This window comes from Lepidochelys kempii, chromosome 5 (genome assembly GCF_965140285.1).
Source record: "Lepidochelys kempii isolate rLepKem1 chromosome 5, rLepKem1.hap1, whole genome shotgun sequence".
NCBI classification, from domain to species: Eukaryota; Metazoa; Chordata; order Testudines; family Cheloniidae; genus Lepidochelys; species Lepidochelys kempii.
In genome coordinates, this window is record NC_136384.1 from 86,132,511 (window position 1) to 86,158,426 (window position 25,916).

General features: G+C 39.7%; 1 protein-coding gene across 16 annotated transcripts in view; it reads right to left on the minus strand.

Annotated features, from left to right (window-relative positions):
- Window positions 1-25,916, minus strand: part of SPIN1 (spindlin 1) — a 110,056-nt gene that overhangs the window by 14,909 nt on the left and 69,231 nt on the right. For 9 of the 16 annotated variants that reach the window (XM_073344925.2, XM_073344921.2, XM_073344917.2 and 6 more), the window contains 2 exons: window positions 21,584-21,815; window positions 6,568-6,616 (listed from right to left, as the gene is read on the minus strand). In XM_073344925.2, coding sequence (XP_073201026.1) covers window positions 6,568-6,616; window positions 21,584-21,635 — 101 coding nt within the window. In that variant the 5' untranslated portion in view covers window positions 21,636-21,815. Of the gene's footprint in view, window positions 1-6,567; window positions 6,617-11,443; window positions 11,542-16,062; window positions 16,895-18,938; window positions 19,099-19,537; window positions 19,716-21,583; window positions 21,816-22,564; window positions 22,676-25,916 lie in introns of those variants that run through there. The other 7 variants (XM_073344931.2, XM_073344928.2, XM_073344927.2 and 4 more) reach the window with 7 other exon arrangements.

Here is a 25,916-nt window from a genome sequence, read left to right on the forward strand (position 1 = left end):
ATAGTGAACCACTCTGTTTCAGTTTTGTTTATAGTCCATTTCACTTTCTGGTCATAATGCATATAATGCTTCAATATTGGGACTGCAAATAATTCAGGGGGATATTTAAATAAAAACCGCTCGCTATTTTCAGTGAAATAAAGTTCCACAATCATTGTAATTTAAATTTTGGGCCTGAACTATCTTTAAAATAACCAACAAGCTTCTAGCGCATAGCTACTTTTAAACATACCACTGCCTAAAGAAAGCATCATGAACGCAAACTTACAAAGTAAAAGTGAACCAGTATCTCTTCCAAAAGATACTGAATTTAAGAATAACTATTTCCAAAGTGTTTTACACTCAAAGAGACGTCAAATAGTTTTTTATTATACTGAGATTTACAATTTCAAATTAACGTCATACATCAGGAAAATATTCAAGTCAATGAACAGATGTAATAACTTAATTCTAGTTTAGCGCTACTTTAAAAAAAAAAAAAAAGTTTTACAGTGCAATTAAAGTTGTTTGGGTGCCCTAACTGTGCTTTTCCAAACCTTAACATATTTGGATTTTTAAAATTTAATCTTAACTCTCATTAGTATTGCTGAGAGTAGGCTGTCCTCTTACTTAGAGATCCTCCTTGAAATATGACAGAGCCGGTACTTTGAATTATCAAAGTGAAAGGTGAGAAGCACCACTATGATTGCTCTACTGCAACTGCTATACTTGCATTTCCTGTCTGCAGTTGTACTATAATGATGCAGAGGCACCTGTTGCAAGACACAATAATGATGTAAATACCTATGCCCTGTGTTACAACACTTGTTGCAATGCCTAATGCTGTAATGTAGCAAGCTGTCAGGCAGTCAAGTCCCAAACAATTAAGGGCTTTGTAGAGGGCACTAGAATAGTATAACCTGATAGGTGACCAAAAAAAAAGGTAACTGGGGTGGTTTGCCCTGGAGATGAAAGGTAAAGTCCTAGCTAGGCACAGATAAAGTGCACTTTTGGCTACTGCTGCTACTTGATCACCTCACCATAGCCTAATACCAAATAAGATTCCTAGATTTTGCAGCTTGCTAATAAAAGTCAGAAAGAGGCCCCTCAGTCTAGGGATTTGTCCACAAACCTTGTTAATGCCTTCTTGTTTCCCCCAGCTAATCATCTCCATCTTGTAAGGCTTAAGCAGCCATTAACTGACATCATCCAAACCCTAGTCTTGGTTAGGCACCAGAAAAGTAAAAGGGTAAGTTATTGACCTATAGTAACTGGATTTCTTAGAGATGTGGTATTTACATGTGTTCCATTTTGAGTGCATATGCCCGATGTGCTGGAGAACAGAATGCTTTAGTCAGCAGTATCTGCTGATTGCACCTGCTCCCTTGATTACCTTAAGCCCTTCCCCCTCAAGTAGTGTTGCCAGTTTGGGTTGGACATATTCCTGGAGGTTTCATTATATGACATAATCTTTAATTACAGATTAGTCTTTAATTCCTGGAGACTCCAGAGCAATCCTGGAGGGTTGGCAACCCTATCCTCAATGCTATAAGGGTGGGTGGAGTGACCAACCGATTCTCAGTTCCTGCACCACTATGAAGAACAGACTATTAGACTTGTCAGTATCATGGAGAGGAGGGTGGGTTGTGAACACATGGAAATATCACTGTGAGTTTACTTAAGACTGCAGTGCAACCCTCCCAAACTGGGCATCTGAACTAAGGAGTAATGGCTAGTGAAAGTATTACTCCAAGCAGCAGCCATACAGAAAATCAGCTATGGGTATTTCCTTGAGATGCTGCAGAAGTGACCTGTGGTCTGGTAGAATATAACCTAACATGACCTGGAAGTTCTAAATTGGCCACCTCGTAACATACCTTTATGAAGTGTGGCACCCATTCAGATATTCTCCGAGTTGAGGGTGCCTGACCCTTGGATTTCTCGGCAATAGATATAAATAGCATAGGGGGCTGCCTGAATGGTTTTGTTCTAGTCAATTAAAATGACTCAGATATTAAGTCTTATATATAGTAGATAATATAACATATTTTATATGTTAACCAAATTCCCTTTAATGCTGTGCAACTATAAATTTAGTGCCCTCTTCCTATTAAAATTTCTCTGACCTTCAGTTGAACCTTAGTGGATAAAGGAAATATATATTCAATAATGGAATGTGTAATCTTTTCCCCTGTTTTTTTCCCTTACCTTGCTAACATAGCCCATATGTCCAGGAAGGAACCCTTGGAAACTAATAAGGATCTCTATTATTATAGAAGTGTGTTATAATAAACCAGCCTGATTAATTGATATGAGGTTCTTATAATCCAATTATGTTCTGTGATAAGACGTATTTGTTATCACAGATATTTTCTGTGATTTATCAAATGACCCACTGAAAGACGTTTTTAACTCATTAGGCTTGTTTCAACAGGTATTCTTAAAAAATGATTGCAATAGAAATCCCTTTAGTTTATCAATCATGTAAACTGCGATATCAAAAGAAATTCCGTAAGTAATTAGGTAAATTGAAATATTAAAAACAAAACACATGGTTTTGGGGAAAGTAACTTTTCACTCCCTGCAAAGAAATTTCTTTGTTTCACATCTTATAAAGGAAAGTTTTGGGTGTTAGTTTGGGAGTGAATAAACTGCCATCATTCTGCCAGTTACAATGAGAAATGTAGTCTTCATAGACAAATGAAGTAATGAGCATTAGTCTAATGGCTCCAGTGGAGGTTCCATCAGGTTAGTAAGCCTCACATTATGATTCCAAGATGGAGGGGGCTGTCTTATTGAAGGAAAAACTCTAAAAATACCTTTCACAAACTTTAACAAGTATGAGAAAAAAACTGGATGGTCTTGAATTGGGGGAAGATATGCGGAGACAGCGAACACATAATGAGCTTAACAACAAACCAGAGGTTTATAAGGATAATAGATATTGAATGATATGAGAGATTGATGTCTCTTATGGAGAAACATTATGCTGGTACGCCCAGGATGAAAAATGATCCAAGTTTGCAGTATAATTTGTCCTTGTGGATTGCCTTCTGCTTTGAATCCATATGTTTCATATATCACCAGAACAAGTCTTCTCCAAGTCTGTTAGCCAGACAGTTTCCATGCCATGAGGTGTAGTGACAACAAATCTGGATAATTACTCATAACAGGGAAAACATTTAAGTCTAGTAGAAGTGGTAAGTGATATTGCCAATACCGAGAATTTCTGATTTCTGTGAAACAGTCATGCGTGGACCAATCTAGAGCTATTAGGATGATTAAGGCCTTCTCCTGTTTGAATTCCTTAACACATATGGGATCAGAGGAATTGGGAGATAAGTGTATAATAGACCGTGAGTCCAAGGGATTATGAAGTTATCTCTTTGAGAACCCAGACTCTCGTCCCTCCCTGGAATAAAACGCTTTGCATTTCTTGTTCTGTTCAGTGGCAAACAGATCTGACTGAAAATGGACTTGTTGACTGATTTTTTTATGAACCATTCATGATTCTGAGAAAAATGCCTACCTGGATGCTCTACCTGCCAGCATGTTGTATAGGTCTGTGAGATGCACTGCAGTTAGTGTTATGTTGTGCCAGATACACCAGTTCCATAGAAGGACTGCTTCCCTGCACAAGAGCATTGGTTTGGTTCCTCACTGTTTACATAAAACATCACGGTGGTATTGTCAATTCTTACCTGTACACTCATCTTTGATATGAGGTAGAAAGGCCATGTATCAAGCTTTACTGCTCTGAGCTAAAGGGTATTGATATGAAGGCATGCCTCTCTGACACCACTGATCCTGTACTGTAAATGTTGTTGAGATGGGTTCCCCAACCCAACAAGGAAGAATCAGTCACTAGTGACTCGTGTAAGGTGCTGGGAAGAACGATGTGGATCTTTCCATGAGCTGAGGGAGTTCACAACTCCTTAAGAGATGCTTACCCCATATCTATTTTGTCAACAGCACGGAAATGGACAATCCAAAAACAGTCTTGACCACAATGAAAATGCAGTCTGGTCAATAGGGTCACAAGCGTACATGAAGCCATGGGACCTAAAAGCTGGAAACATATCCTTCTTGTAGTACACGGATTTTTATGAAGTTGATTGATCAACTCTATAATGTTCTTGAATCTGGCTGTGACAGGTATTCCATGGAGGTTTGAGCATTGAGTAGAAGCCCAATAAATTCTATCTTCTGTGTTGGGATTAAATGAGACTTTTTCACATTCATTCTCTGTCCCAGTTTGGAGAGCAGATGTACGAGGAAATCTGGTCTTTTGTGTGCTTTTACCCTACACTATATAGATTTCACAGGGAAGACCAGTGTTTCCCAAATTGGGGGTCCTGACCCAAAAGAGAGTTGCAGGGGGTCATGGTAGTGCCACCCTTACATTTGCACTACCTTCATAGCTGGGTGACCGGAGAGTGGTGGCTGCTGACTGAGGGCCCAGCTCTGCAGGCAGCAGCGCAGAAGTAAGGGTGACAATACCATACCATGCCATCCTTACTTCTGTGCTGCTGATGGTGGCAGCTCTGCCTTCAAGGCTGGGCTCCCCGCCAGCAGCTGCCACTCTCCAGCTGCCCAACTCTGAAGGCAGCGCTGTCACCAGCAGCAGTGCAGAAGTAAGGGTAGCAGTACTGCAACCCCCCTTACAACTCATTTTGGGGTCAGGACCCCTACAATTACAACACTGTGAAATTTCAGATTTAAATAGCTGAATCGTGAAATTTACAATTTGTAAGATCCTATGACTGTGAAATTGACCAAAATGGACCCTGAATTTGGTAGGGCCCTACCAATAATATGTTCTTTTTCTTGAACAGTCTGAGCTGGTAGCTGGTAGCTCTACAAAGCTTTGGCAGACCATTCAGCAGACTAATTCTTGAAATGACTTATAATCATCTAATGAAGATGCCTGACGAACAGTCAGCCTCATTCTGTGAAGACGACAGAATATTCTCTGGGAATGTTTCAGAAACTTGTTGCTGAAATATGTACTCATACAGAAACTGATGAAGAAGAGAGTCCGGTTCAACAATACTTGCAGATTGCTGTGGTTGCTTTTGCATGACAGGCAGATCTAGGCGTGAATGAGATTTAACCCTGGAAACTGAAGCTGAGGAATACTTTGATTTAGGATATGACCATGGCACCAGCGAGGCCAAGCAGTCTGTCCATATGGATAAAATGAGAGTGGCCAGGATGGAGGAGTACCAACTAGGGTCTTTGAACTAACATGCCTATATTTTCCCACGCCTGACCTGACTAGCAAACATATATGGGTCATAGAAAGGTACCACCTAAAAAGGTAAGAGAGTGAAACATCCCCACTATCAGAAGACGAATACCCATCCTCCTGTAAGGTGGGAGGCTGCCCCTGAGGTGCTCAGAGAATTACTCACTGAATGGCCTTATCAAAACTATCATCCTTAGAAAGCATACCAGCTGACAGAAACATCTAATAAGGGGGAGTCAGGCTGCAGGGAAACAGCCAAAACACTGTGTACTTTGTACATTCTGTTTACATATAAAAATCTAATGGAATCATGCCCAAGCTACTACTAATTTTTAGTTCTGTGATCCATTCCTCTATCTGTTTGAACATTGGATGGAACGCTGAGGAACACATTTGAATGTATTTAAGAAATTATTATTGATAACCAGCAACCTTGGATTGTCACATACTATTTTGTAGAAGAGTGTACACTGAAAAATAATGAACAGGTTTTTGCACTTAGAAAAAATGTTTAATAGTCATAAAATGCACCTGCACTCAGTTTTTGTCTTTGAAGTGTTCCATCAGAAAACTAGCCAGACCCAATCTATTTAGCTGTTAAAAACAATGAGATCAAACATGTCCAGACTATACCTTCTCCTCCCTCAGAATAGCTCTTTCCATCATCTACTCCCTCTTAAAATCACAAGGTGAACAACAAATTAATTCCCTTTTTTTGGGGGAGTGATGAGTGTGTGGAGGGTGATGAGATACCCCTAACAAAAAATAAAGCATCCTTATAAAAGTGTTGAATTATTCTCAATCACCGCATTTGAAAAAATACATATGGGAAATCTCCATGACAAAAATGTATTTGAAATGAAATTACTGAAACACAAGTAGTAATAAGAAATCTATTATATGTCTGAGGTTATTTTCCAGATGCAGTTATCATTAAAAATACTTGATGAGAATAGCTTTATACTGACCTAGTCACAATGCACCACTTAGGCAGTGAAGTTACTATAGTCTTTCCTTGCCACTTCCTCTCCCTAAAGTCTTCAAGCAATTTATACCATTTTATTCACATGATCTTGTTTCTCAAGTGATGGTGCTATTCAAACATAAGTAAGTTTAAAAAGCAAGCCTGTGAGCAAAAGCAATGTAGAAAACAAATGTATATCTGCCAGTGGATATATATTACCTGAACACAATCCCACACTGTTCGTAAAACAAAAAGTAAAGGCTGGAACAGCAGTAATAAGAACATATTTCTAACAACGTAATTCTGGGTAACAAACCCTACACTGGGAAGTACAAACAGTTGAAATTTATAAAAATAAGTTTTAGAAATCGCTTACTTGTGAGAAGTTCTCTTCTTCATCATGCTGGCAGACACTCCTGCATGCCCTGCAACAGAGAAAACAACACATAAATGATTGGGAAATGAACATATTCCGTTCATGCAGAGAGCTAAGAAAGGCTGCTGTTTTGAATGCCAAGATGTAGATGAAGTGCTGCAATTCTATGGGAGTTAAATATTGAACAAAACCCCCCCCAAAAATGTAAGTATTCTGAATAAAAATCCTAGAATTAATATACTTCTGGAGCTAAACTTGCATGAAATACACTTTTAATTTCTACTCAGATGTCAGATTAAAACAGATAGTGGTTGTGGTCAAGATCACCTGTATGTTCAAATTCCAAACACAACAACGGTGTGGGAGATTCCCACACTGAAGCCATTCTTTTAAGTGATAAATCTGAGGAACTGTCCCAGAATGAGGTGTCAAGAGAAGTAATTTTGGAACAAACTGATAAATTTATCAGTAATAAGCAACTAGGACCAGATGGTATTCATGTAAGTGTTCTGAAGGAACTCAAATATGAAATTGCAGAACTACCAGCCATGGTATGTAACCTATCACTTAAATCAGCTTCTGTATCAGATGACTGGAAGATAGCTAATGTGACACCAATTTTTAGAAGAGTCTCCAGAGGCGATCTGAGCAATTGCAGGCCGGTAAGCCTACTTTCAGTACCAGGCAAGTTGGCTGAAACTATCGTACAGAACAAAGTGATCAGATACCTAGATGAACATGATTAGATGGGGAAGAGTCAACACAGCTTCTGTAAAGAGAAAATCATGCCTCACCAATCTATTAGAATTCTTTGAGTGGGTCACCAAACATGTGGACAAGGGTGATCCAGTGGATATAGTGTACTTGGATTATCAGAAAACCTCTGACAAGTACTCTAAGCAGCCATGGGATAACAGGGAAGGTCCTCTAACAGATAAGTAACCGGTTAAAAAGACAGAAAATAAAAGTAGGAATTTCATGATATCATTTTTAAGAAATTGTAAGCAATTCAGAAGTGGTACAGACAGAATGCCCAATTTGCCACAGCCTCTATGGCTTAATACAATGTCGTAAAACTAGTATAAAAAACCTACACGTTTCCTTTGAGGGTGACTGCCACACATTTGTTCTCTACCTTTTTCATCGCCTTTCCTGAAAGATTCCAAACTATAAGCAATTCCAAAACAATTTAACATTTAACTTTCAAAACCAGTACAAGTGAAAGGCTGTAACCATCTGATTGATGGATCCATCATTTCCTAAGCTCTTTACTCCTGAGGAGAATTCTGCACCACTGTGCATGTGCAGAATTTATGTCCCCTGCAGATTTATTTGCTTCCCTGCAGAAAAATTACTTTCTGATGGGGAAGGCACAAAAGCAGTCATGCGGCCCTCCCCAGCAGTATGTTTTGGGTGCTCCAGGAAGCTGACAGATAGGTAAATCACTGTGGGGCAGGAGGCAGGACTGGGGAAGACTGGGCTGGTGGCTCCTACCCTGTGCTGGGCTGGGGAGGATGGGGCTTCCTCTTCCCCTGCATAGCATCTGGGGCTGGGTCAGACCCACCCCCATATTACTCCCCCGGGTGCAGGAAGCTCTGCAAACTCCCCTTCTCTCCACCCCCCGATTCCTGCACCCATCATTTCTCAGCTGCAGGGGGAGGAATCCCTGTGCAGGGAGCTGCTCCCACATTCGCCCGACCTCCGGGCATCCAGGCGCCTTCATACCCAGACCCTCCTGCCGAGCCTTACCCACCACACTCAAAACCTCCCCGAAGAGCCCCACTCCCCCTATTCCTGAACCATCCTGACAAGCCACCCGCACCTGGATCCCCACCCCACCTAGCCCCAACCAGTTGCACCTGGATCCCCACCCCACTGAGCCTCTTTCCCCCAGCATCTGGGCCTCAAACTGAACCCCCCACATCCAGACTCCCCTGCCGAGCTCTATCCCCAACACACCAACTCCCACCCCCTGCAGCATCCCATTCCTGTTGCATCCAGAACTCGCAACAAGTCCCGATGCATCAAGATCCCACGCCCAGATTCCTCCACTGAGCCACCCGCACCTAGACTGCCCCACTCAGAACCCTCTTAACCCACACCTGGATCCAGTCACATTAAGCCCCACCACACCTGAATCCTACCTTGCTGAGTGTGCCTGCCCACACAGAGGGGCAGGGCCCTAGGCTGTTTCTGGGGCAGGCCAGGTCCTTGCACTCTGTCAGGGTTGGGTGCAGCCTCACTACTGAGTCCATGTCCCAGGGAGGAGCTGCACAGTGATCTCCAACCTCTGTGCAGCCAGTGGCCTGTTCTCTCCAATTCCATGCTGGAGCCTCCACATTTATTTGACAAATAAAATTAGCAGAATTTTAAAATATTGTGCGCAGAATTTTTAATTTTCTGGGGTAGAATGCCCTCAAGAGTAGCTACTGGAGGAAGAATTCTCAGTATTTACAGCCATTCTCCATTTACAGCATTTGGTTTTATCCTTACATAAACAAGACCAGAACCACTATTAGCTTATTACTGTAATGTTATCAGTCTGTCTGAATCTTTTGTTGTTCAACTGAATTAGGGAAGTTACAGTTGCTAAACTACCTAATCTTAACTAGCAAAATATATCCTGAGTTCTGCTAGCATCTTGCAGACTTCCATAGTGTTGAACAAGTTTCAGAGTATCAGCCAACTATTTGGGAAGAAAAACACTTGAAACCACTCTGTTGACACATTGCCCTCCCCCACTATGAAAAGAGAAACACTTTTCATTACCACCACCATACATCTAAAGAATACACTAGCTGTGCTAAAAGATTAGATACTAATAATCCTTACAGATGTATATCAATGCAAAATACAAAAGTGTGCACACATGTAGGGGTAGAGGAAGGAAAGGAAGTGTTAAACACACATCCAAGTGATTTGCAACCGCATTTTTGAACCTTTAGAAAAAGTTGATAGAGGTTTACCAACTTCTTCCCCCAACCACCACAGGAACACATTTTTTTTGGTGAGATGGTAAGAACTAATCCATCAGTTATATGACAAACTATTATTTCCATTTTACCAAAAAAAAAGTGCTTAATGTATCTGGGATCTTAAAACATCAATTTCATAATTTTAAACTGACAGTAAAAATTAAGATGGATAATTGCCATATTCCCAGCTTGCTTGATGTATTTATGAATTCCTAGTGGAAGATGGTCCATATGCTTGAATGTGAACCAATGTACTATGGTCTTAGATTGAAAATTGATCTAAAAAGGTGTGAAGGGAACCTATTTTCTGTTATGGTTTTTTTTGTACTGCAGTAGCATGTGGGGGCTCAATCATGGACCATGTCCTGAAGCAGCTGGCATTGGCCACTGTCAGAAGACAGGATACTGGGGTAGATGGACATTTGGTCTGACCCAGTATGGCCATTCTTATGTTGGTAAGTAAGTGCTAACACTGAATCCCAGCAACGTAATCAAGGGCCAGATTTTCAGACAGACATGCAAATAGGCTGCCTTTGCACATGCAAGTGCTGCACAAATAGGGTAAGTGACTAATAAAATCAAGAGTAGATACAGCTGTTGAATTTCCCCCCTCACTGGAGTGATATTTAATGTTTAGAAGGTAATTTGTCCCTAAGCAGATGATAGCTCTACGAGCAAAACAATAATATTCAACAGTCCTCCAATTATGTCAAGCATTGGTCCTTCAATTTTGCCCAATTCACTTTGGCAAGCTCACACTAAGTGTGTGAATAATGATAATCTTCTCTTTGTAGTGCACATTCCAGGAAAAATTTATTTAAAATACTTTTAAATTGCTCTGGTGATATTTTGAGGCATATTTTATTTCTGTGTAAATCTTTTCTTTTTGCAAATTTGCCCTTTAAAAGTACTTATGAATAAAAAAATTGATGAAATAATTTAACATGATCTTAATCCTATTGCACTCATCATCACTTAAGGAAGACCCACAAATCTTGTACTGCCAGAGTGTCAAATAAATTGTGCAGAAGAAATAATTTCTATAAATATTAATCAAAAACTACTTCTCTAGCTACTTTTGGATTATTTTAGATATAAACCTATTTGTATAGGTTTGTATAACATATGATTTAATGAGCCTGATAAACGCTTATAATGCTTGAAGCATTTTACTGAAAAGCATCTTTAAAAATGGCACGACAGTCTTCTTGTTTCCCTGCAAAGTATCATTTTAAACATTACTGAAAATTGGTTGGCTTTTGGAGAGCAAGGGATTCGATAGTACCTGATGTCTGTGGGTAAAGGTTTTGATCAAGGCAGAGTTTTGCTAGAAGCTGATGCTGTTTTAGTTTTGTTTCTTTAGGCACCTTTGACAGAAGTGTGTTAGATAGGTTTTCTGTACATTTTACTAGAAATCAAACAAGTGTAGTGCAGTTTGATCCTGTACAAGCTTCCTCTCACCATTCCCAACTCTCAAATTAACACAATTCCTAATCCTCTCTTCAGCAGAGAGACTTTCAAATGCACTAAGTAGGGCAGCAGTTTTGTGGTGTGAACAATTTACATGTCAGTCACTGACGCTACTTTCGGTTTGAGATCTAAACAGAATTTAGAGGATGAACAGTGAGTGGCTAATTCATTAAAAGAAAAACACTTTGATAGAAATTTCAATATCAATATTTCACCAGACATTTAATAAGTGGAAAGATCAGTGTGTATGCTTTTTTGGTATAAGTAAAGTTTGATCTCAGGTAGTAATTGGTATTAAAGCAGCCAACATTAATGAATTTATCACAAGGGAGCTGTCAGATTTCACAACACATGAATGCTATTTCCATTAAATGTGAAAAGGTTTAGATTCACATCACTTGCTGCAGTTTCTGTACTACTTTGATAATTACCAAAAACAGCATATTACTGTTCCACTTGAGATACTGCTTTCAGGATAAGCTTCCTCCAGCTACCTACACAAGCTTTCAGAATTTACTTTGCAACTGGAAAGCCTAGGAAAAAAAATTCCAGCTATTTATTATATATTCAGTATAGTTTCACAAAATGAACATTCAGCAAAGTTAATAAAATCATACGGTGACAAGGGACACTCACCTCTCGTGAGTTCCTCCTGTCGGTTAGGCGTGATACTGCAATCTTTCCTGGTCCTGGCACCTCCCCTATAGGTTGGTACCTACCTGCTTGGTAGGTCTGCAGTGGCTCAGCCCTCCAGCCAAGTCACATAGTCAAAAAGCAAACCTCTCTCAGCGGTATCAAAAGTCCAACAAGCTACCTGCCCTCGCTAGGGTCTTCAGCCCCGTCTCTTGGTCTTTTAAATCCCACCTTTCACTTGGGCTTCTAAAAGAGCCTTTTCCCCTTCTCGGGGTGTAGGTCACTTTCCCAGTGGTGGGAACTCAGGCCTGCCCACTACTCCGAGTCCCAGCTCAGGGACCCTATAAACAGCAGCCATGAACCGCTGCTCTGTTTGCTGCAGTTATTCCCTGGGCTTTTCCCCCCCATGTGGTCCTGTTCCTTTCATTGGTTACCTTAGGGTTTCAGTTTTCATGTCTTCTTTCCCAAGTCTGGTAAACGCAGCCTGTTTAAAGCCTTTTGTCATTCCTTGCCCCTCTGGTCCCACCCAGGAACTGACCTGATCAAGCCCTGCAACTCCTTTTATCTGAGCCTGCTCTGACTGGTTGCTTCTATATAGCCTTTTTAGGCAGCCCTGGAAGATCAATTTTAACCGCTTTTTCCTGGGGTGGGGTGGGGTGGGAATGCAGTGCCTCCAGCAGGGGGCCTCAAAGGACCTGGTACACCCCATCACATATCTCCCCCCACACCCAATCCCAAAGAAGAGGCTTTAGGTTTGTGAGCCTATCTGAAGGTTAATGTCCCCTTCTATGCAGTCTTTGCCCTGCTTGCTCAGGGGCTCCTCGCCCAGGCCTGTCTATGTGGAGAGCTATTTGCAGTCTCTGCCCTGATTTCTCAGGATCTTCTTTCCTTGGTTGCTCTGCCTGGACAGCGTTTAACAGTCCTTTGTCCTGATTAGACAAGATTTCCCACCTCTGACCTCTTGACATGGAGAGCTTTTGCAGTCTCTTTGCCCTGCTTTGTCAGGGTCTTTTCTCCAAGGCTTCTCTGCCTGGAGAGCTATTAGTCTCTGCCCTGGTTTCTCTGCGTCTTTCTCCAAGTTCACCCAAGGGCAAGCCGTTCTTAAAATATCCCATCTGTCCACAATCATAACATCTTCTTGGCCAAGTCTCAGGCTTCCAGCTCACTGGATTCCTCTTATCTACCCAGTACCTGTTACTGTTTCTTTCCTGCAGGATCCATAACAGGTAATGCTGCAGTTTCTTTAGCCTGCTGTAGCTCCAACTGCACCACCTGCCACTCTCTAAGAGCCTCACTGAACTGCTGAAGCAATATCCAGATCGGCTTCACAGACCCAGTCCTCCCCAGAAAAGGGTTGGATCATATTAAAGAAGTTCTGTATTAAAATCACAAATGAGTTTGATTCCCCAGAGTTTCAATTCCAGGGTATTACTAATTAAGAGGTCTCTTGGTTTTTGGTGCTGTTTCTCTCCCTCTATGTGTGAAACTTGCAAGCTGCTAATTGCGTTAGTACATTCTAAGACAGAGTCTGTTCTCAAAGCAATTCACAGAGAGAGAGACTCAAAGCAATACTCTAACAACAGAAACAGCACCCAGAGACTCCCCACCCTTTTGTTGTATTAACAATTGTGATTAAAATAGAGATAGAGGATGTATGTGGATGGATGCTTGGTGTGGATAATAACTGAATGATCAGGGAGGTGCCAGCCTAAGAATCCAGTGTCCATCGGCTGAAGAAGGCGTCAAGTGGAAATAACCAGACGACCCCCCCGGAGGGCAGACTGGAATCCACCCAACAGCCTCAAGAATGGGAGAACCAAAGAACAAGATAACATCTTGGAGCCGTCAGGAATGTGCTATCTGCTGATTGATTCAGCAACAGCATGATGAAGCAATTCCCATAGACTGGCATAGGAAGAAATTCCTATAAAAATAGACTCTAAAAAGTGAGAACTTTGGGGTCTGATTCTGCAAACCAACTTCCAGGAGCATCAGATGAGCATCTGACAAGGCCCTGCTCCCTCCTCATGTCCAGGCCACCTGGCCAGTGGCTTGGCATGAGCAACTCTAAGGCTGGTAACTATGATAACAACCTTGCAGAACCTGTGTGTGTGGGTGTGTATGTGTGTGTGTTTGTATGAATGAATGTGTGAATAAATATGAGATTGAATGGAATGTTATAGCTATAACTAACTGCTTACTATGATTCTTTCTGTATTCACAATAAATGTGGTATTTTGCCTTTTTCCCTTTAATAAGATCCTGCTGGTTTTTATTTTATTGGTACAACAAAAGGATGTGTGAATTTTGGTGTCCAGGTCTGTCATGGCTATCTGGCTCCTTGTTGCCCTCCAGCTAGCACCTCCCCCTGTGTTTTCAGAAAAGCCATGCTACTGCTGGGCTAAAGTCTTTTCAATTCCTCCACTGTCTCCTTGTTTCAGGGGCTGGTCTGAAAAGACCCTACTTCTGGTACCAAGGAAAGATGGTGCTGCATTGGCAATATTAGGACTTCTGCTACAAGCTCCCTCCATTTTTATTGTGGTTGACCAAACAAGGAAAATTTGCTCGACATCCTCATTGCAGGAAACCTTGCATCCTGTTAGTTCACTGCAGAAATTTAAATGAATTACAGTTGTGTGCACAATTAAATAAGTAGAAGCTCTTTGGGGGGGAGAGAAAAGAAGAGGATGACCATGTCCTCCTTTCTTTATGGCATCCAGCTACCAGAAGGAGAAGATTAAGGAATTACCCATTTGCCAGAAGATTCAGCAAACAAGTCCTTGGAGATAACTGAAGGAGCAAGAGAAACTGTTACGGTGCAAAGGAGATCCGTAAGGGTACCTGAGGAGAAAAGCTTTGTGATCCAAGGAGTATTCCTTGGATTGAGTGCTTCCACTCTGGAGAACAGAGCACCAGGATAGGAAAAGTTGAAGTGAATTCTTTAGCATTCCCGCCTCTCTTTTTCCAATGACGCTATCATGTCAGGTGGCAGACTCTTGGGAGGTTCCGTGATCCATGTTGTAAAATGCCCTGTTAGGCACCATTTCCACCGGTGGCCGACAGGGAAGAGCATACATACACAATGCTGAAACAGGGAAAGCCCAGGGTGAAGGGGACAAATTGGGAAGATTATGGAGGCCGAAAAAGCGGTGTTGCAATTAGTTCACCTCTTCAGAGTTGTTTACTGAAGTCTTTTCTTCCATTCTGATATAGCAAAGGCAAGCTGAGACTGCAAAGCAGTCTGAGGCTACACTTATTAATACTCTACAAAGTGGAAAATAAAACGTTGATCCTAATGGGAGAAAGGGCAGAACCAAACAGAAAGACCTAAATTGTTGAAGTGACCATTGATTTTAAGTGCCCCAATTCTTAAATCTCTAAGGTGCCAGACTCTCAGAAGGAGGGTACTCAGTACTTTCTGAAAACTAGGTCCTTTAAGGCATGTCACTTTATATACCCAAAACATATTTGAAATAATAAGTGAATGCTTCTGTATCTGGACTGACTACCCCTTCCTGCCTGCCTGAGAAGAGAGTGACCTTTGTCTATACTGGTGGCAGTTAACCTTCAATGAAAGTTAACTGCCATTTCTTAAACTGCTGCTGACAACTATCATTGTGTCAAAAAACAGGCATTCTGCCATAGCCAACTGGGGGAAAAAAAACTAGATTTATTACCTGAGACAAAAATACTTTGATTTTGAAACAGTGATGTTACTTTTCTGGATGGCTAAGAGTCTTAGAGCTGCATGAACATATGATAGGTATGTAACTGCTGGGTTTAGCCATGCTCACATGCAGGTTGGCAGCAGCCCTTATGCAATGTTTTTTGCAATCCTAACACAACCCTAGAAAGTCTCCCAGGAACTTATCAGTTTAAAAATATTTCCAAATCTAGGAGAAATGAAGGACAAAAAGAAGAAGAGGAGGAATACATCAGCCTGACAGATATTCACTCACAGATGATCACTTTAAAGATAAGATAATGTCTGATTCTCCAGGAAAAATGTCAAACTTTCCAGGAAATAAGTATCTGTCAATCCTGTAGCTGCTGGGAAGTGACAAGCAGTAGAAATAAAAAGAAAATTAAAAAAAAAAAAAAAAGGGGGGGGGGGGATACCTCAGGAAGAGAGAAGAAATTATATAGAAAGAACTGCCTGTACAATCTGGCAACCACAAAGCTTGACAGACAATTCTCTGCTAAAACTGACAAAAGGACCATATGTGAGCACTAGTATACAATTGTTCTAATAAGTTAATATTGTAGGCTGGAAACTGATTTACAGTCTTATACGTCGTCTTTTAAACTGTCAGGGTCACAAGTCAGGTCACTTGTTTTTTAATCAAAATAGCTTCAGCCAGTAGATCATTACAGTTAATGCCAATTTTAACGACTATCCTCAATGTTCAATACTTGCCTAATTTATTAATGATGAACTCTCAGCATCAGACTAAGCAAGCGGGGTACATCTTCTCCCAATATATGTTTTCTGCATTAGTTTTAAGAAAATACACGACAACATGATAAATTTTAAGGTCAAAAGGATCACTATATAATCACCTAATCTTATCTTCTGCACAACACAGGCCACAGAACTTCATCCATTAATTTCTGCAGTGGAGGCAATTCTTACCTACCATGTAAACAGATATTACTAAACTTAACTTGCAGCTGAAACAGAGTGCCTCTCTTAGATATCCAACCATGATTTCAGGACTTCAAATGCAAAACCATGCTCTGAAGTGTCTCTAGCCTCTGTTTGCCAGAAGCTGGGAATGGGCAACAGGGGATGGATCACTTGATGTTTACCTGTTCTGTTCATTCCCTTTGGGGCACCTGGCACTGGCCACTGTCGGAAGACAGGATACTGGGCTAGATGGACCATTGGTCTGACCCAGTATGGCTGCTCTTATGTTCTTAAATGACAAATTTACCCTCTTTTCTTGGAAAGTTGTTCCAATGATTAATTGACCTCACTTTCATGTGAGTCTTATTTCCCATCCAACTATTTGATCTTATTATGCCTTGGTCTGCTAAATTAAAGGATTCCTTACAGGTCACATTCAACTCACGTTATTTAGGTTAAGGCACATTGTAAGGCATGTTTCCAGACTTCAGTTCATTTTTATAGCTTCTCTGAACCCACGCTAATTTTTTAACAACCTTTTCAAAGCGTGAACACCAGAACTTGACCACAGTAGCTGGTGTTCTTCTTCCCATATGAATAAAAAGGTGAGAGGATAAGATCTAGTTATAGGATCAGTTCAATTTAGTAACTATAGATAAATAAGTGTTATCCTTTGTTAAATAAATGTTTTGGATAAACTTTTTCCATATCTAGTCTTACGTATGTACACTTATGGCAGTTTTATTTACCTAATAAAAAATTAAAATACTGTTTTTGTGCATTTTAATTGAACTGAATTTTCTGCCAACTGTAACTTATTGCAAATCTTGAGTAAATAAATAGGATTGTAGTAAATAATAAATGCATCATTCACCATTTTCTAAACAATTATATATGAAACTAAAGAAATCAAAAGAAAATGTTACCATGTGACATTTCTAATGCTTTAAACTTATGAAGTACTCACTTTTTTAAAAAAAAGTTTTAAAAATGGCTTCTTTGTCCTATTCTGGAATAGCACAAAGCAGACAGAGCATACAGGTCAGCTAAACTGGGTTTACAGCTGCTTTGTTATGGCAGTGCATAACAAGACAGCTGAGTGCATACTCCGTTTCCCCCCATTTCTCCCATCTTCCAAAATACCTCTGCCTTTTACAACACACACTCAAACTTCCCTGTCCTTCCTGCAACCCCTCTTTTGTGCATGGTATATATCCCCCTTCTGTAATTTCCCCCTCCTTCTTGGCCTACCCATTGAGTAGATGTAGTGGTACAAAATAGCTTTTGAAAATATATTTATGATTTTTTTTTTCCTAATGGAAATTTTCATCTGTCAAAAAGAACGGCTTTCTTTGAAAATGGCCACCATCTCCAATTATTCTCAGTGAGACTGAAGCCACAAGTTACCCTCAGGAAGATGGTTGCTTTCCATGCTGTAAGCAGGCCAAGACACACAAAGAGACCCTTTCTCAAAGTGGCCACCAAGCGAGGGTAGTGGAAATTGTGGAATTCTCTTTTGAAGGAGAAACTTTACCTATTATTCTTGATAACAAACACTACCAATAATCCTAAAATAAGTTACTCAAATGTAGCATATGAACAATATTTTAGTGAATTTTCACTTTAGAGGAAGTTTGACAAGTGTTACTCTGTTAATGAGATCATTAGGGGCAACAAAATAATAATATTGGGTGTTACATTTCTTAAGGATTCATTTTTAAACTTCATTTTAAAACATAAAGAAACAGATTTACTTTTGGTTTTGTGCCAAGGGACAAGTACCAGGTTCTCTTTGAACTCCTGATAAACCTGTAGTGGGTCACGGAGTCTCACCCAACATAAGAATGGACTGGAGAAGTCCTTTTCTTAGATGAGGACCTAGAGGAGATTGCTCACATTTATCCTCGTAAGGGTGCTTATTCTTACCCTCTTTGTGTCCCTGTTTTCTGCTGGTCCCTAATTCTGCTTACAACAGTCTCAGAGCCAGAAACAACTGTGTACCAAAGGCAGATTCCTGGTGCCTCTGACTGATGTACCAGGGTCAGACTCTGGTCTCAAACAATCTACCAGGAAAGTATGAAGTCTGAACTCATGGGATTGAGGGGTTCAGCAAGGGAAAATCTGGAAGATACAACACTTGAGGGGATATGTGCTTCCCTGAGGCCATACAGATGGGTGTCATGACCTTCACTGATTGGGAAGGCCACAGTACTTAAAACCTGGGGCCCTGGGCATGAAAGGCACCAAATATAGGTAGATGGCTGGGGTTGGGAAGAACCCCCCTAAGTTTTCCAAAACTAACACTGAAACTAAGAAATAGGTAGAAAAGGAGAACTATTTAACAGCAATAAAACAAAAAACGCTAGCTAAAGCTGTAGACACTAGAGAAGTTTCATCTCAGACCACAGATGGTAGAAAGGAACCATGGAAGTGACTGGTCTGCACTGCCCCATATCCTCTCAGCTGGGAGCACAAGGAGACGGGTGCAGGTGCAGACCAATGGACACCACTAATGAAAAAGAAATCTTCTGGTCCCAGGCATGTGGAGTACATGCGCACTTCAAGTGGAATAGACACAGAAACCACCACTTGAAGAAACTTTGTTTATAATCATTTTGATTGAGGCCTATCCATAATCCTCTTAAATCTTCATTAATGCATTTTACCTCTTCTCTTGCACTTATACGACATGAATGGTTTAGACATAGGCTTTGTTTGATTCCTGCTGGTTGGCCAGCCAAGCCTTCCATAAATTTTTAGTCTTTACTCATAGACTGACATTTGAAAACTTTCACCCACTTGTCCCTCAGGTGTGAAGATTAATTTCTGAAAAAAAAAGGGGAGCAATTCTAAAATCTCAGCCAATGAACAAAATTTAATCAGATAATTATGAACTGAATTGATAAAACAATCACCAAACTATGATTTCTAGTTACCAGAAACATTTCCATACTGAATGACAGAAAAACATGCAAAACACTATTTTTTAAGTACCAATTTAAAAAAAGATTTTATAGTTTGCCATATCTGAAATTTACTTTATTATAGTTGAATACAGATTCTTAGCTCAGCTCTTTAAGAAACTGATTCATCTGTTTCTTCCTAACCCTCCCAAACTTTGTAGGTAGCTTTCCTGTACCTGTAAAGCAAAGTTAGAAAACTGCTTTTAATAGTAACCAAAAAGTTTATAATTGCAAAAGAAAAACTAAGTACAGTAGCATTACTATGAATTTGATCAGTAAAAATGCAAGTGAAGCAAAAGCACCTTTTCCAGAACTATTTTCCTCCAATGGTAGTTTTTACTGCTTGATGCTCATTGGACAATCATAACGCAAGTAAAGACTTGCTAATGTGAACCATATATGAAATAAGATGCACAATACCCCTCAAATCTCATTGAAAAGAATGCCTTCAACACCAGTTGCTCCTTTCAAAAGTTGTCACTAGCAATACAGAAGATTAAAAAATTATTGTTTTACTACTGGAACTGAATACTTAACACACACCACACTGGATGACAATTATATTTCACAGCCCAGAAGGAGTTAGTGTTGTACTGGTTGCTTCTATGGGTCTAATATTAAGGGATTAGGTTACTGAATATGACAGACTTGCAGCCTTTCATGGAGATTAAAGACTTTTTGTAATTTATTCAACAAATCTGAACGATGAGCTGGAAACACATATGGAAGCATCAATATGGCCTGTATGGTTAGTTTCATATCAATTGAGCTTTCCCAATTTTATATTAAATCACAGGAGCTTCCCATAAATCTACTACAGTACATGCACCGTACAGCGTACTTAAATACTCTTTTATCCCTCCCTTCAGCTCATTAGCTATGTTGTATGCTTTACAAAGTAAACATGTTTTCTCTCTGCTGGGAATGAAAGCTTAACGGAATGACTCTGCGGGGGGGGGGGGGGAAGGGGGGGAGGGAGGAGCACAAAACAAAAAAACCTCAACAAAACAGAACAGTTGTACCAAGCAAACTTTCTCTCTCAAAGATAAACTATTCTGCTTTTTTTAATAAAGGTTTATCGAACATATTAAAACAGAACTTCCAGCTTTTGGTTCAACAGTTTTCTAAAATGCCTGGATGTGAAGTTCTATGTCCCAAAGCCATTCTCCCCCCAACTCACAAGAAATGACTTAGGGCTTTGTATACTAGAAAGTTAGTTTAGATTATTATAGGTGGAAATTTAAAGTACAATAGCTATTTCTCTATGGCTCCATGTGTACACAAGCCCTTTCAGACATCCCCCCTTAGCACCCAGTGCAAGGGGAAAGCTGAATTAGTTAGCTTTTGTTCACAGAGGCCCCAGGCACTTAATTAGTTTAAACCTTGTTAGTTTACAATTGCACTGTCTTTATTTCTTCTTGCCCTCAAAGCATGGAGTAAGTGCTTGTCTTCAAGACAAAGCTGTACTGGCTTAATTATATGTGCAATTTTAAACAGCTTTAGTTAAATGGGTGCATAAGGCTGCATGAACACTTATTTTCATATAGTTTAAGTTAGTCAGGAGTTGATTTAAACTCAACTGAAATAAGACATTCAAACCAAGATAAGGATTGTCCACATAAAAAGTTGCACTGGTTTAACAAAAGATTTGTCCACAGGGGGAGTTATTCCTGACTAACTTCCTACATGGATGCTCTAGAAATGGATCACGTTAATTTAGCATAAGGCACTCTTATTATCGAAGAAGAGCACCCACATAGACTTAATCAGGAATAGCTTTAACTTCACACACTACCTTAATCTGAATTAATTTCCCTACCTAGATGACGCCTAAATCTCATGTAAACAAAGCCAAAAAGTCTTACTGATGCTCCTTTACAGATATTGGCTGATCAGCTTCTTCAGAATGCTGACATTTTATAGTAAGTTTTAAGTAGCACCTACTGAATATATCATGTTCCAGAGTTCTCTTTACTAGCACTGTGGGGGATCGCTGATGAACAGCTTATGTTCTGAAACTGACAGACACTAATCTTGTTGTGAAGCATTTTCCCCTTCCTTTCAAAATTTCATGTCTGTGTGCAATATGAAAGCTTCAGCAAAACTAAAATATAACAACAAGATATTTTTACATACAGGCCTCCGCTGGATTTCTGACAAGCTGCTGTCATACTACAACAAAATAAAGTCAACGAGGTTGACAGTAGCAGAACACACACAATTTTAATACCAAGATGGAAAAGAACTGAAAGTTACTAAAAACTTCACAAAAACATTACAGACACTTTTGTGTTTTAATATTTAATTCAGTATTCCACCACCCAGTTTTAAAAAAAAAGATTGCCTACCTGCATCAGCTCTGGATCGCTGACCTGGTGTCTTTCCGAATGGGGTCTTCATTCATCTGTGTTTAAGTGAGCAGCAAAGCTGCTGGACTAGGGTGAAAATCCAGTTCTTTCCAACTCTTAAAATTTCCTCTTAGCCTTCAAAATGATAAAATTACTACTTGTTAATCCACCATTCAAACGAGAATTTGCTTGTCCCAAGATTAGCTGAAGAAGTATTTTCAATTATATTTCTCTGCAAAACAAAAAGAGATTTTAGTTTAAGCAGTCAAATATGAAGCGTGGTCAAGATAAGCAATGTAAAAATTAAAAACTAAAATTATATTAGCAAATATGTTAATTTTCATGCTCAGGGAAATTATATTTTTTATTTTAATGTTTTAGCATTGTGTGTAGTAAAAACAATGGAATAACCTGGCACAAAACCAACTTGGACTGACAATATCTGGTAGGGTTTGTCCCTTAAGTTAATTTCTGTATAATATACAGTGCCATTCTATAGGCCAGTATTTAAAGATATGGATCAGAATTATCTGAAAGCAACACAGACTAAAATGATTAGGTATCAATAAACTAACAGTTTGTTTTCAGCCAGGGTAGTGCAGGGTGTTACTGTAATTTTTAATTCTTAAAATGTAGATGTTTGTATGAAAGTCTTTGCTTTAGAATAAGAAACTAAATATCACTGGATCTGCACAGCAGGAGGTAGTGGCAGTAACCAAATACTTCTGTTAGCTGATAAAACACCAGATTAACTTCTCAGTAGAGAAAACCAGCTCTACAGAGAACAGTGATTTGAGACTTTTAGAACATATTACTGAAAAAATCATTCAACTATGACAAAAGGGAGAAGAGCTCTGCAGTGTGTGAAATTAATAATCACAAATTTACAGAAATTTTGCAGAAAGGGTAGGTATTTGAATATAGTAATTTGTAAAGACAAGTGAAAAGAATTTAAACTTCTGAAATATTTAATCTCATTACATTTATCTACATCAGTTGCTACATGAGCTCTTCATAGAAACCTGCATGGATCACTCTTATCAAGCAGTTTTCTCCTGAGAGTTGGCAACATCTTTGCTAAAACAGTTCCTGCTAACCAAAGAGAAATCACAGTAACTGATCTGAAACAACTTAAAGCTTTTTTAACTTTATTCACTTTTTCACACCACAAACATCTGCTGTCCTGGCTTAATTAGTGTTTACCAGTAGCTTTGCAATTTCATGAGGTCATGGAAAATTGAGACAAGGAAGTTAAATCTAAAGAAAATAAAAAGCGTATTAAATTGGTTTGTTCAATGAAACCAGGGGTTAACATTTTAGAATACCTGACTTCTTGAACTGTGTGGGGAAACAAGCAAAAGAATCATCAAACTGGTGATAAGAAGTCAAAATCATTCATTTTATTTAAGAAATTTAGAGCCCTTTAGATCACTTGACATTCTTGGGACTCTATCATTTTCATCCTTCAGAGATCAAAATCCTACCCAGTATATTAAAACTAGTGAGAGTAAAACTATGTTGCAGTCTATTAAAAAATGTAGATACTCAAAATGTTTAAATTTTCCACTGACTCAGAAGAGTGCAAAGACATGTGGATCAACATTTTGCTGACAAAGGAAACTTTCTTTGTTTGGAAGAACATTTAGTAGAAAAATCTATCAAGATACAGTCTTATTTAGCTAGCTTGTTCTGCCGCTACTTGTGGATATGAGTCAAAAAATCAAGACTGGTAACAAAGTGAACAAAATCAAGATCTAGAATACTTCAGCGTAGCCATACAAATATAATAATTATCTCCAATGCCATTTTGACTTAAGTCTCTCTTGCACAGTTTATTTGTAATTTCTGCTCTAAGCTGGAGGCTGTTCCAAGTCCCTGCAGTGCAGCTCTGTACCTGCCTAGCACAAGTTATCCCTGCCATTCCTTCCTTAACACTCATATTGGATCAAAAAAAATCACTCCACTACTACTGTATTGGGTCTTCAAGACCCCAGTATGTCAACATTGGAAAAACACATGGGATGATTTAAAACTGATGTTATGATCAGTTACCTATAAATCTATGAACAAATCAAAACTTTTCTAGATTCAGAAGCACACTACACAGTACTTGTGTGGGGGTCTAACTGACCCCATGAACACACACACTTATTTAAAAAGCTACGCTATGCAGCTTTCAGCATTTAACTGACCCCACATTTAGACAATGGAAATAGCAATATAAAAAGGCACAAACACAGCAAAGTGGTAGTGAATAACCTACTACTTTGGACAAATGGAGCAAATAGGTGACATATGTTCTGAACATACTAAGTTTTTACACTTTACACATTCTTGATGCATTTTTCTGTCGTATTCTCTGAAGCAGATGTAACATCCTTCCTGTTTCTTAGGTTCTGGATCAGTACTCCGCACACTAGATGCTGCTTCCCTAGAAGCCTGAGGCAAGGTTGCAATGTTCCTTTTCTATTCCTGGTTTCACCATTTCTGTACCCAGGTCCCTGAGAAACATCCATCTCTTACTCAAAGATTATGCCATGTGCAGTTCAACAAAATCCAAATAATATATGCATTCAGACAGTCAACGTACATGTGCAATGTAATAGCCAGTCTTTGCCCCAGCAACAGAATCTGTCAAGTGTGGGCTGCCAGCAAATGCATCTGATAATTGTGACTTCCCCAGAAACTCTTCCTAGCAAGCACAGGCTTCCCAGAAAATCAATTTGACAGTGTTATCTTAAAAAAGACCCTCAATTTTCTGATATGAGGCAAATGTTACCTGGAGACTCGATTTTAGTGCATTTTTTTAAAAAATAAAAAACAGAAACTATGATCATAAAAACAATCATTATAACTGCTGCTTCAAAGGGATAGCTCAGTGGTTTGAGCATTGGCCTGCTAAACCCAGGGTTGAGTTCAATCCTTGAGGGGGCCATTTAGGGATCTGGGGCAAAAAAAATTGGGGATTGTGCCTGCTTTGAGCAGGGGGTTGGACTAGATGACCTCCTGAGGTCCCTTCCAACCCTGATATTCTATTATTCTAAAATAAAAATCTGATCCAGGAATACCTACATAATTAATATGAGGTCTAAGTGACCCCAATACCTTTTGAGTGACATTTTTCTGCTACACAAACCCCCCAACAGGCTATATTTAGATGCATATCAGGAGCTGCCAGAGCCTTTTCCTGCTGCTGGAGCCTTTCACAGCAACATGTAGTGCCTTTACCCCACACACTGTCCAAGTGTAGACAAAGGCTCACAGTAAGGCATTTTCACTAGACCTCAAATCATTTTTGTGGCTGTTTAATACACTCTCTCCAATATTTTCAAACATCCTTTAAAATATGTTGAATACTACATACAATTCTGGTGTCTAGGGGCAGTCTTATTAATGCCATATACTGAGGTCAAATCACCTCCCTACTCCTCATCACTCCTCTTCCATTTATACATCCAAGGATCGCATTACTTCAATTTTTCTATATCACACTGGGAGCTCATATTCAATTGGTTTGTCCACTATGAGCAGGAAGTCCTTTTCAGAGTTACTGTTTTTCAGAATGCATTGCATCTTTTATCTCAGCCTCAAACGAAGTCTGCAGTGACAACTAGCATTTGGCTTACATTATTCCTCCCTCTCATTCACTTTCCCTCTCCCAGAAAGCGTGACAAGATCTTGGCACAAAGCACTCCCTCTGCCTCTTGTACCTGGGAGTTAATATACAACATAGCTCCCAACATGGCTGGTTGTCCATGGTAAACAAGCAGCAGGGCTAAGGAGAGAGAAAGAAATGCTGTTTAATGAACTTCCGGCAGGCAGAGAGCTCGAGAGTTACCCTCCCTTGCATTGTAGGGAGCAGGCTAGGAGGAATAAAAGCCAGGTCGGGGGAAAAGCAATACACATCATGTAGAACCCACAGTGGAATACCTCCGACTTCAAAATATGCAAATAGGGCCATGTACATTCACTTGGTTAAACCACCACTTAACATTTACAAGAAAAAGAAAAATACCACTGTAACCGATTCAAAATTTCACCAGATCAAAACACAATCTGCATGAAATTACAGATACACCAATCAGTTTTATGAAATAGCACTATTTCTCTTGAAAGTAGCCAGAACAATACAGAATTACAGCATTTTGCTACACCAGCAATACTTATGCCTATGTTTTATATACAAAGGGTTAGGCTCTGCAACTTCTTCACGTCAGCAGAGCCAAAAATGTACACCTGAATAGAGAGCCAATGATTTTTTTTCTGAAAACTGGCAGTGTCATAGAACCAGTAATACAGAGTTTCGAGAGCTATCAGAAAAAATGTTTGGGGG